The sequence below is a fragment of the Anomaloglossus baeobatrachus genome, chromosome 2 (assembly GCF_048569485.1).
Source record: "Anomaloglossus baeobatrachus isolate aAnoBae1 chromosome 2, aAnoBae1.hap1, whole genome shotgun sequence".
Lineage (NCBI taxonomy): Eukaryota > Metazoa > Chordata > Amphibia > Anura > Aromobatidae > Anomaloglossus > Anomaloglossus baeobatrachus.
The window spans coordinates 478,870,713-478,883,312 of record NC_134354.1 but is presented as its reverse complement, the minus strand read 5'-3'; the positions used below and the strand labels follow the sequence as shown (position 1 = coordinate 478,883,312).

Below are 12,600 nucleotides of genomic sequence, written 5' to 3'. Positions count from 1 at the left end.
ATCTGGTGTAAGGGCATACAAGTTCAAAGTTCGAAAATTGCAAAATTTTCACTTTTTCTGTCAAATTTTCTATATTCTCATTAATAAACGCAAATCATATCAACCAAAATTTACCACTAACATGAAGTACAATGTGATACATATTTAGTGGGAAAGCTAAATGTATATATTTTGGACAAATGTCCTTAGACTATAAACAGGAGAATAACAATAATAACTATAAAAGACAGCATAACCTGGTAAAAAGTCAAAAGGTGTATACTAGTGCCAAACCGCCGATTTTCTGCACCAATGAGAACACACATAGAGCTAGAAAATGTCATTTTCTGTGCACAGTAACAATATTCTAGCTAAGTGGGTCCTGTGGCAGCCATAGTCGCTGCTCTCAGGCATCCAGAATAAAAATATAGGAAGGGAGCAAAAATTCTGTTTTCTTTGATCATACTTTTTACCACTTCTATAAATGTGAACCTCTACTTGTCATTGCTTCTTTGCGAGGGAAGTCCTACGAACTAACAATGCTTAGAGCAAGCTTAAATGGCCAGAATTGCTTTGTGATGTTTCGGAAATATACCATTCACACAAAAAAAAGGAAATAGAACTGAAACATTTAATCACATAGAAACAATAATGATTAGCATGGACTATCAGGGACCAATGTATTAAGCATTGTTAGTTCGTAGGATTTCCCTCGCAAAGAAGCAATGGCAAGTAGAGGTTCACATTTATAGAAGTGGTAAAATGTATGATCAAGAAAACAGAAAAAAACCCACAAAACATAGAATTATTTTTTTTTATTAAAAATAAAACAAAAAAAACATTTAGGCTATGTGCGCACTTACCGGATTTTGCCGTGGATTTTTTGCGGTTTTGCTGCATGTTTCGCTGCAGAAAATGTTCATAACATCTCTGCAGTGAATCACCAGCAAAACCTATGGGCAAAAAAAATCCTGTGCGCACTAGGCGGAATTTGACAGCTGCATGTTTTGCTGCGGGATTCCCGCAGCAAAAACAATTGCATGTCAATTCTTTTCCGCACGTCGCTGCGGGATTTCACTACATTGACTCCAATGTTAATCGTGAAATCCTGCAGGGAATAACGCAGAAAGCAAATTCTGTGCGGTTCACTGCCTTTTCCTGCGTTATTCCCTGCGGTATTTCGCGGTTTACCTCCGGTAATGTACATCGCCTGTCTGCGGTTTTGCAGGGAAGTGATGTCATTACAGGAAGAGGAAGCCGTGCAGAGAGTAAACACACACATACAGATCACACACAGACAGACATAGAACACAGACATAGATCACAGACACAGGACACAGACACATAGAACACACATAGAAAGAAAACGGAAATATAGAAAACAAAGAACGTGGGCTCCGCTGCATATTTACCGTCCAGCCAAGGTAAGCACACAGCGGCAGCCCGGTATTCTCAGGCTGGGGATGGAGAGGGGCAGGGTTAATGTCCCCCGCCTCACTCCCACCTCCCGCAGCCGAGAATATCAGCCGCAGCTGCCCCGGGACTGTCGCATGCATTATGCGGCAGCACCAGCGTGTCCCCGGCTCTTCCTGCCGCCGTGTAGCAGTGGCGGTCAGGGTAATACAGGGGGTTAATGGTGGTGGATCACCGCCATTAACTCCAGGCTTGATCATGGCAGCATCTATGTGACAGCTGACATGATCAACCCATAAGTAAAGTGAATAAAACACACACACAGAAAAATCCTTTATTTTAAATAAAACAAACAAGCCTCGTTCACCATTTTATTAACCCCTCCCGCACCAAAGCTCCGGCGTAATCCACAGCTCCGGCGTCCTCCGCTGCTTACATCCAGCCACGACTGTCACAGACACAGCGCTGAATGAATGCAGCAGACAGCAGAGGTAATTACCGGTCATTTCCCACGGCCGGTAATGTGAACTCACTGCCGACCGTGGGAAATGTAGCGATCTGTCCTCTATCTATCTATCTATCCCTCTATCTGTCTGTCTATCTATCTATCCCTCTGTCTATTCTTCTGTCTATCTATCTACTATCTCAGAATTAAATGACTTTTTTTTTTTTTTTCTTTCAATGTGCTTTATTGCATTGAATGCAATAAAGCACATCCCAACCCGCACGCGGCAAAACCGCGGCAATACCGCGAACAATACCGCGGTGAAACCGCAGCAAACCGCGGCAAACCGCATGCGGTTTTCGGGTGCGGTTTGCCGCGGTTTTTTTACCGCGGGTGCGGTAATCTTTGAGAGCATGCGGAATTTTCTCAAGAAAATTCCATTTCCCAGTGCGCACATAGCCTTAGAGACTCTATCTTTATTAGAATAAAATCCTTAGACCAACGTAGTCCACAGGGAGAGAAATGTCAGCTCTCCATCACACTGCACAGACAAGCGTCTCTACAGAACGAGAAGCAGGCTGACACGGACAGTGATAGTTAAGTTCAATCGAGTCTAAGCCATAGACTCGGGTGAATCCTAACGTCACCGCGAACATGGACGAAAACAGCCAAAGACTGCCGAGTCACGAGCAGTGCAGTCAATACAGCCGGAAGTTAATGATCGGACCTGGAAGCAGAAGCGGCCGGGAGACAGAGTCTGCAGGACGCGTCGTGGGACCTGTTAGTATAATGACAATGTTTATTATTAACTATATTCTTTATTTGACAGCTCCCCCCTGTCCCATCCCATAACTGTAAAGTCCAAGCTTGGGGTTCGGACGCAAGTTTGTGTTATCTCCGACTCCGAACACGGACTTTACAAAATGTTCGGGAGAGGCTCCTGATCCCGAACATCAGGGGGTTCGCCTATAACTAATGCTGAGTAGTGAACCACCCCTTTAAAGTAATCAGTTGCATTGCTTTCAAGGCCATACATTACCAGTAGGAATAACAGAGGAATGTCACACAATTGGGGTCAATGTAAAGATGCTTACATTTGTTGCATAACTGAAATAAGAGTGACAGGTAGTCCTTAAGGGTATTTTCTTACATTGTGGCAACCAAATAGAGCCAAAGCTATGCACAAATGCAGTGGGTCTTCAAATATAGTAGTATATAGCCCACTGACCGATACAGACAGAAAAGGGCCCCTGTGCAAGAACAATATATGGGCCCTTTGCAGCCCAAGAGCTCCTCATAATGCATACGGTAATTCCTCCTGCTTTAGAGGTAGAAATGGGCCTCCTTAGCTCTTGTGCCCCTGTGCGGCTGCACAGGTTGCACCAATGATATGTCCACCCCTGACTAGCTAATTAATGTTGCCATGTGGGCCAGCCTAGACCTCTTAAAAAAATTCAAGACTATAGAATAGAGTCCAAAATGAATACATACCCTTGAACATATGCCAAAATCTGGATTTCAAAAGAAGCAAGATCAGCCCCTTAACTTAAAGGGAACCTGGCACTACTTTTTCGGCCTATAAGCTGCAGCCAACACCACCAGGCTCTTATATACCAGATGGCCAAAAGAGGCGGCGTCGGGACCGGACAACGGAGACTCCCAGAAGGCCCACTGCGCGACCGTTAGGTAAGTATTATAAACTGTGTTTTTTTATGTTATAACCCCGGCCTGGGCTCTTATATACAGCATGTTAGAATGCTGTATATAAGAGCCCAGTGGTGGTGGTGGCCGGAGCTTATAGGCCAAAAAAGTAGTGACAGGTTCCCTTTAAGGTGAAATTACACTGAAAGGTTATCATGAACAAACATTACTGAGAACACTCGCTTTACAATAATTGTGCAGTGTGAATAGGCTGCCAGTTACCTGATAGTCGACCAAAATGCTTGCTCCTTGGGTGAAATGATCTTTTGTGCTGCACACAAGGTCATCAATTTCGGCAGCACATTGTCCTGTGTAAACAGAACATGTGCAACCAAGAATAATGGCAGCCAATGAGCCCTGAACGATTATATTATTGAACGTTATCGTTAAGTGCAGTCTGCCTGTGTAAATGGGTAACTAAATGAGCACTAAATATTTACCTATTGGCGGTCATTTAACACCGTTAGTTGTTTTTTTGTAAATGAACCATTAGTCTCGCTTCTATTATGCTCATCCCTTGATCACATTGGATGCAACAGTAATCAATGTATTTAAATTCCAGAGATTAGTAGCATCCTGGATTACTGAAAGGCAAGGTTAGTCAGCTTTTATCTGTTGTATAAACTCAGTAGGTAATGGCCGACTGTATAAAGGGTGGTGGCCTAGAGGAGGGATTGTGCCATTTTCTCCAACCTACACCTACCCCTGCTTTCTGCTATAGTTACACCCAAATTTAGTTAGATATGCTAAATAAGCCAAAACTGTGTTACTTTATATACTCTTATCTTATAGCTATACCTCCCTAAAGACTTGCTTTTTCTAAAATGTGCTGTACATTTATGACATTACACTGTTGTCAAATTCATGAATGAAATAGTAGTGAAGTGCACATGGAGGCGCACACCACTTGGTGCCATACCTGATTCATTAAGAGGAGCATACTTTTTAAAAAAAAAAAAATCAGACTCCTCACACTGCACCCCACCATTATAAAATGCCTGACTAGACAAATTGGGGTGATAGTCCTCTGAAAGTTTCCTTTGCATATAGTTTCATATTTATCTTTCACATAAAGGTTTTTGGCAATGTTCCCACAATTGCCTTCAGAATTTTGGGATTTTGTGAATAGGTTTTCTAAGCCCCATTTAAACACTGTGGATTAATTAAACACAGATTTAAACACACACCGCAGATTTCCAAATAGACAACATGGCCTATTATGCTTCAAAAACATGACAAACTTCAGCAATGATTTAACTTATTCTTATTACAAGGGGGGAAATCTGAGATCAAGTCAACATCAAAATCTGCTTCAAAACATACATGCGTATGCTGCAGATTTTTATTAGTGATTTTCTTGCAGATCCACAACATATCCGTCCAGTGTGGATATAGTCTTTCTGCATGGTAACGATGAGGCCAGTTGCGCTCTAACTCTGCCTATTTGTTTTCTCTTTCCCTTTGAGGCTAAATTTAGAAGCATCAATGTATATAAACATACTGTACTTAACTTTCTCTTCTTATCTGCATAATTTTAAAGGTATTGATGCTTCGGAGAAGCTAGCAAGAACTGATCTGGGTAGAATGAGCAAATACAAGGAGACGATCCAATCAGTGTCTTCGGAAACAGGAATAGATGGTGCTATTATCGCTGGAACTATATCTCGCGAGTCACGTGCTGGGAATGTTCTAGACTCAAGGAAATGTGGTGACCATGGAAATGCGTTTGGCCTCATGCAGGTGATTATTCAGTAAATGACAAGAAATGTTTAAATGACAGCCCAAAGTAAGCCATCTTCTCATTCTGATAGGCTCATGGTTAGTGATGGGTGAACCCACAGATATACGGGATCAGTGGGTCCAACCAGATTTAAAAAAAAACGAACAACCTGGTTCGGGCCCGGAATTCCAGATATCTGACCAAACGCCAATCCCCCATATTAGTCTATAGCGACCTGAATTTAAAATGGTGGTAGAAGGGATAGGGGTATTAGAGCAGGCTCATTATACTTACTGAGTCTCTCATGCAGTGGTAACACTACTTCCGGGGCCGCTCATTAACCACATGCATATGCACTGCTTTGCCTACCCGGCAGTCCCTGTATCTGTGATCGGTTGCAGTCAGACTGCACCCGCCCTACTCTCTGTGACAGCGTGTCTGACTGCTTGGAATACCGCACGCTGTCTGTGTATGTATAGTGGTGTAAAAATAAACAAAAAAAATGGTGTAGGGTCCCCCCATATTATGATACCCAACACAGATAAAGCATTCGGCTACAGACTGCAGTCCCCAGTCGTGGGCTTATCTTGGCTGTGTATCAAAATAAGAGGGACCCAACGTGGCTTTTTAAAAATTAAAGCTAACAACTTGGGGCTGGTATTCTCAGGCTGGCGAAGCCCATTGTTATTGGGGGCCCCCCTCAGCCAAAAAATAGCAGCTTGCAGCCGTCAAGAATTAGTGCATCCATTAGATGTGACAATCCCGGCAATTTACCCGGCTCATCCGAATGCCATGGTGAGGTGGCAATTGGGGTAATAATGGGTTAATGACAGCTTACAGTTTCCACTAAGCACTAGATTAGTAATGGGAGAAGTCTATGAGAACTCTCCCCCCTCCCATTAGCATTCTGTAAGTGTAAAGAAATAAACACAAACCCCGAAAAAAATCCTTTATTTGAAATAAAATACAAAAAATCCCCAGCCAGTTCCGACATAATTCACATGAGGTCCCATGACAATTCTGGCTCTGCTACATACATCTGGTGCTGAAGTCACAGCGTGCGGGCACAGAACATATCCACATGCTGTGGCTTCAGGCATACACTGACTGACAGCGATGAGTGGTGACATCACTCAGTTTATTTGCGGTCACAGTTGGAGGTTCCCACGGTACCTTATTGAACTCAGTGACCTCACCTCAGGGATAGGTCATTGAGTTCACAAACCTGTATTCCCTGGCAGAAAGCCATTTTTTTTTCCAAAATATGCAGGTTTGGTGCAGAAATTTCTACACCATATTCCTGCACCAAACCGCATATGGGGGGATGCTACACCAATTTTTTTTAATTTAGTGTTACTGGCATATAGGAGACTTGGTAAGTATAATACGTCTGCTCTAACCACCTTTCTACCACCATTTTAAAGCACAATATTTGGGTCCCCATAGACTTATCCGGGCAGATATGCAGGATTAATTCCGGTTCCAAACCGGGTTGTTTTTTAAATCTGGTTGGACCCTCTGATCCTGAATATCTGCGGGTTTGTCCATCACTACTCCTGGATGATGGGTCGTTTTGAAAAAAATCCTCTTTTATGTTTTCTATTTTCCAGGGTCTGGGGCGTGTGTTGCCCGAAAGATAAGACTGCCTCTGGTCTTCATTATACAGGATTCTTCCTCCCCTTCTCTGCAGAGTCCCTGTGATGACAGGTGCGCGGTCGGAAATCTCTCCTGTGCATTCAGCTTATAGTCTCTCTCCTGCACTGTGAAGCAAAATTGAAGCCTGTGCCCACAGAAGGGCGGAACAGTGCAGGGAGGGACGACAGGCATAATGCGCAGGCGCTCGATTCCCGGCCGCACACCTGATGTCACAGGGACAATAGGGAAGAGACGGGAAGGAGGAATCGGTTATAATGAAGACCAGAAGACGGCGTATCCACCGGGCAGCACACGCCCCATAGCCCGGAAGATAGAAGATATAAAAGAGGATTTTTGACAAACTAATCCTCATCCAGGAGGTATACAGGTATGGCTAACTTCACCTTTATGCCACCTGTATGCCCATATTAATAACTAAAAAAATGCAAAAGGGTGACAGATTCCCTTTTAATAGATGTGCAAAAAAATGGTTTTATATGCATACTGTGCAAGGTAAACACAATGTCTAGCGTTTGAGGAATTTTCTTTTGTTTTGAATTTTTTTTAATCTTTTAAGAAAAGCAATTGCGCAAGGAAGGTACAAATGTAGTAAAATTGCTTGTGACAAACAAGCACACACATTTGATTTAGGATTTTTTTTTATTTTTCAGTGAAAACTATTGTGCTGTTTGCTTCTGTTTTCTAGTGCATTAAGGCTGTGCACGCACGTTGCGTAATTGCATGCATTTACGCTGCGTATTGCACTGCAGCGTAAATGCATGTGTCCTGCGTCCCCTGTACAATCTATGTAGATTGTCCATGACACGTGCACACGATGCTTTTATGAACGCAGCGATTTGGGTGCTAAAATTTTGACCCAAATCCGTGCGTTCATAATATGAGCATGTCAATTATTTGTGCGTTCTGGATGCAGCTCCCACTCTGTCTATGGTGGTGGCAGCAGCCATAGCGCATGAAATCGGCTTTTTCATACAAACAAAACTGCATCCATTATGCAGTGTTTCTGCAGCGATTTGAAGCGCACATGTGCTGTCAAATCGCTGCAGAATATTCAGCAGTTACGTGCGCATGAGCCCTAAGCGTGAAGAAGAGAAAAACTTTAGATTGTTATTCAAATGCATTAGAACGAATGAAAGCTACAACCCATCACTGATTCTGGAAGTGCTCCTATCTTGGTCTCCATATCAATTGAATCTCTAATCTCTGTATTATTCAAAGGCTACTACACTCCTGTTGTATAACTGCAGTGCTGAAGAAGATAATTACTGCCTTGAGTATAGCTTTGAGATATGGCATACTCGTACTGTCCTAAATAATCCTAAATTTGGTTAGTAACGATGGTTACTACCTTCTCTGGCTCAGGCTATTCTAAAGGCCATGATAGTCCACCTTAACTGTCTGCACTATATCATGTGATATGCTAGCTGGAAGGTATTATGGGGACAGTTGTGGCTAAGGTCATGTCAGTCTTATGTGACCAACACCCTCTTCTGCAATGTATAAAATGGCGGTGAACAATTTTTTAATGATTTGGACAAATTGAGTGACAAGTTGATCAAATTTGCCAGGACCTGCAAATTTCATACAATTCAATTGAAATGGAAAATACCTGCTCATCTGTATACATGTTGTATTAGAAGAAGTATTGCAAAACAAAAGGGATGAAAAACATACTCCAGAATTGCAGACTTGTGAGTTACACATTTTTATCAGATTAGTGCTTTACATTTACATTCTTGGTGCAAAATGTTTGAAATCTCAGATAAGACCTTAAAGGACAATTCCTAACTAAAATATGTAAAGTGTTGATTAACTATTATGTGTAGTATGTCAGGGGAGGACCTGTGGATGTTCGGGCTCAGCTGAACTGTAGTTAAAAGTTTGGTTAGGTACCCGAACTTGACCCCGAACCCATTAAAAGTCAATGGGGACTCAAACTTTTGTGCTGTAAAATGGTCGTGGTAAGGACTAGGGGGCTGCAAAATGGGGGTAAGAGCTATTTCCCTGCAAACAAATGTGGATAAAGAAATGAGTCAATCATATGCCCGCACACAAGCCTATTTTCAGACTTCCTTCATAGAGCAAAAAAAAAAAAAAAATTTATATGCATTTTTTGATTTGCACGTTTTGTTTTTTTTTTGTACCCAAAGTAAAGTAAATGGATAGAAAAGAGACATTCTGCAGCTATATAATGTCCCACCTTTCATATTTTAAACTTGCTCCCTTTAGTACCTTTCATGTAGCACAAAAGGGTGTTTAGCCTGCTTTAAGCTAAAAAAAAACCCAAAAAAAATAATGAAAAAAAAAACGGCTTGGGAATCCCCCGTATTTTTGATAACCAGTAACGGTAAAGCAGAGAGCTGGGGGCTGATATTATCAGGGTGGGAAGGTCCATGGTTATTTGCACCAGGGCAATCAGGAAGAGCTGGGCAAAGCGCCAGAATTGGTGCATGTAATGTGGTACATCAATTTTAGGGGGCTGTCCGCTGGTAAATAACCATGGCCCTTCCCAGCCTAATGAGATCACCTCCCAGCTGTCTGCTGTCCTGCGTTGGTTATCAAAAAAATGGGAGGACCCCATGTCATAAATTTCTTTAATTTTGTTCCCAGCAGTGTCCAGGCATCTTCACCTTGGCGAAAAGCTTGTTGATTGGCTGAACTGCAGCCTGACAACAAACTTTATTTAGCATCCAAACGCGACCACGGACTTCTATGAGAAGTCAGTGTTCGGATTAGAGCATCAGACACTAGGTCTATGGTGTGAACCCCCAACATTACAGTTCGGGTTTACTCATCCTTAGTAGTAAGTAACTCATGTTTCATCCAAAGAATGAAAAAGGTGGCACTCACCAATACATTTAAAAGTCATTTAATTCATCAAAACAGTAAAATATGTGGGTGAGTGGATGCGCAAAGCATCTGGACAACGGCCGTTTTGCTCAGGATTGCGCTTCTACAGATCCTGACCCTAAATGACGTGTTACTACTTCCTCTTGAAGACGTCTGTGCGCCCACGTCGTTGTAATCATGTAAAAATACAGATAAATCGTTTTTATTCAGTCGCAACCCACTTTGCACTTTAAAAAGGAATGATCAATTTTGCTTCCTTCTTTAGCAATAAAGAAGGATGTGGCGATCCCCTCCTTGTGGTGGAAGATTAAGGGGTACTTTGCACACTACGACATCGCAGGTGCGATGTTGGTGGGGTCAAATCGAAAGTGACGCACATCCGGCGTCGCTGTCGACATCGCAGTATGTGAATTCTTTTACATACGATTAACAAGCGCAAAAGCGTTATCGTATGATCGGTGTAGGGTCCGATATTTCCATAATTTTGCAGCAGCGACGGTACGATGTTGTTCCTCGTTCCAGCAGACAGCACACATCGCTGTGTGTGAAGCCGCAGGAGCGAGGAACATCACCTTACCTGTGCCCCGCCTGCAATGTGGAAGGAAGAAGGTGGACGGGATGTTTACGTCCTGATCATCTCTGACCCTCTGCTCCTATTGGCCGCCTGCCGTGTGACGTCGCTGTGACGCCGCACGACCCGCTCCCTTACGAAGGAGGCGGTTCGCCGGCCAGAGTGACGTCGCAGGGCAGGTAAGTGCATGTGAAGCTGCCGTAGCGATAATGTTCACTACGACAGCAATCACAAAATATCGCTGCTGCGACGGGGGCGGGGACTATCGCGCTCGGCATCGCAGCATCGGCTTGCGATGTCGTAGTGTGCAAAGTACCCCTAACTCTCCCTAAGACAGCAAAGGTAAAAACCTCTGGATTTGCCGGATGTCTTTCACAAATATGATTGATTAAATGAGGTAATAAGAGTAGTCTAACAGTTCTACCAATGTAAAACAAGCCACAAGGACAGGATATAATCTACACCACAAATGTTGTTTTGCATGAGGGTTAAGTGTCAGGGTTTGCCCCTTACTATGCTTCCCTTTTAGCAGTGTATCCCTTCTCCTCTATTGCCTGCGCTGACCTTGGTGGAGCACCACAACCTGGAGCTGCCCTGGAGTGGTACTTGGTGCCTATGCTCAGACAAGTCCAACCTCCCCATCAGAAGCTCTGGTGAAGGCTAGGTAGGCACTTAGTCACGCCCCTCTCAGGGTAAGCCTGGTTCTGGAACAGTGGGTCAACTTCCCTCTCTCCCCTCCATCACTGTACCATGTCATGTATTTATTGGAGAGTTACTGGCATTTAACAGATGTTATACCCATACGGTATAGCCACATTCAGGAGATGTTACAATCTGAAGGACATTCGGTCTACAATCGTGTAAAACCTAATTCAAAATGGCTAGAATAAGCAGGTCCGGTAAGTAATTTCAAGTGTGGCAATTGCACCTTTTGTAAATTTCACAAACTTTAAAGCCCACAAAAATAGGTTCAGAATTTTATCAAGTCATTCACTTCATTTCATGCAAAACAAAATTAGTAGTGTCCATTATATTCTGTCCTTGTGGATTGTTTTACATTGGTAAAGCTATTAAACCACTCTGTCAGATTTACAGAATATTTTCAATCTATTACATCAGAAAAAGCATCACCTCGTTTAATGAATCATTTGTGACAGGCATCAGGCAAATCCCGAGGTTCTTACCTTTGCTGCTTTGGGGAATGTTAATCTTCTGCCACAAGGAGGGAATTTCCACAGGTTTTTGCTAAAGAAAGAAGCAAGATGGATCATTCATTTTAAAGCACAAGGTGGGTTAGGATAGAATGGTAAAAATAGATTATCTGTATGTTTATGAATGTATTGAGTAATGTTACTTTTATACTACGTGGTTATAATGACGTGAGAGCACAGTCCGCTTCAAGAGGAAGTGGTAAGATGTAATTTAGGGTCAGGACCTGTAGGAGCAAAATCCTGTTCAAAATGGCTGTCATCCAGACATTGCCCGCATCCACCCGCCCGCATGTTTTAATGTTTTGAAGAATTAAAGGACTTTTAAACAGATTGGCGAGTGCCACCTTTTTCACTCTTCTTCTTTGGATTGTTCTCATTACTACATAGGAGGATGCGCATCACAGAGTTGCGTTTTTTTTTTGGACATTGAGTCCCCCGTCCACTTGTAATACAACAGGACATTTATATAAATGGTGCCGGACTTTTCTTGATTTTGCCACTGTGTTTGCCTAACTCATGTTTCATATTTAGTGTCCTTGTGTCTCTTTACGTGAGTGGTCATCTACTTATGTTTAATCTCTGTATTATTCCTTATAGATTGATAAACGTCATCATACACTTCGTGGAGATTGGAATTCTGAAAACCCTAGGGATTGGAATACTAAAGTACACATTTTACAGGGTACAGAGATTCTGGCCTCCATGTTTACAGCAATAGGTAAAAAATTTCCAGGGTTTACAAAAGAAGAGCAAATGAAAGGTAACTACTGATTACAGAAAAATATCTAATGTCCTTGTGTGACGTTAGCCACTAATGACAGGTCGTGAGGAAGGGTAGTCGAGTGTTAAGGGATCAGGTACCCAGGTCAAGGATTAAGGCTATGTTCACATAGTACATCTTAAAAGGCAGCGTTTTTGGCCCCAGAAAATGCACCCGCGGCAAAAACTAAACACATCAAAAAACACATGCATTAGATACGTTTTTAACACATTTTGCCCAATGCGTTTAAGTCAAATCTATTGACTGGAAGTGCTCAAAAACGCTGGAAAAATG

At 42.6% G+C, this 12,600-nt stretch overlaps 1 protein-coding gene across 1 annotated transcript in view; it reads left to right on the top strand.

Annotated features, from left to right (window-relative positions):
• The window catches only part of LYG1 (lysozyme g1), a 43,530-nt gene that overhangs the window by 21,933 nt on the left and 8,997 nt on the right, over positions 1–12,600 (top strand). Inside the window, exons 4-5 of the mRNA XM_075334252.1 lie at positions 5,079–5,278; positions 12,144–12,306. Of these exons, the coding sequence (XP_075190367.1) occupies positions 5,079–5,278; positions 12,144–12,306 (363 nt within the window). The remainder of the gene's footprint in view (positions 1–5,078; positions 5,279–12,143; positions 12,307–12,600) is intronic.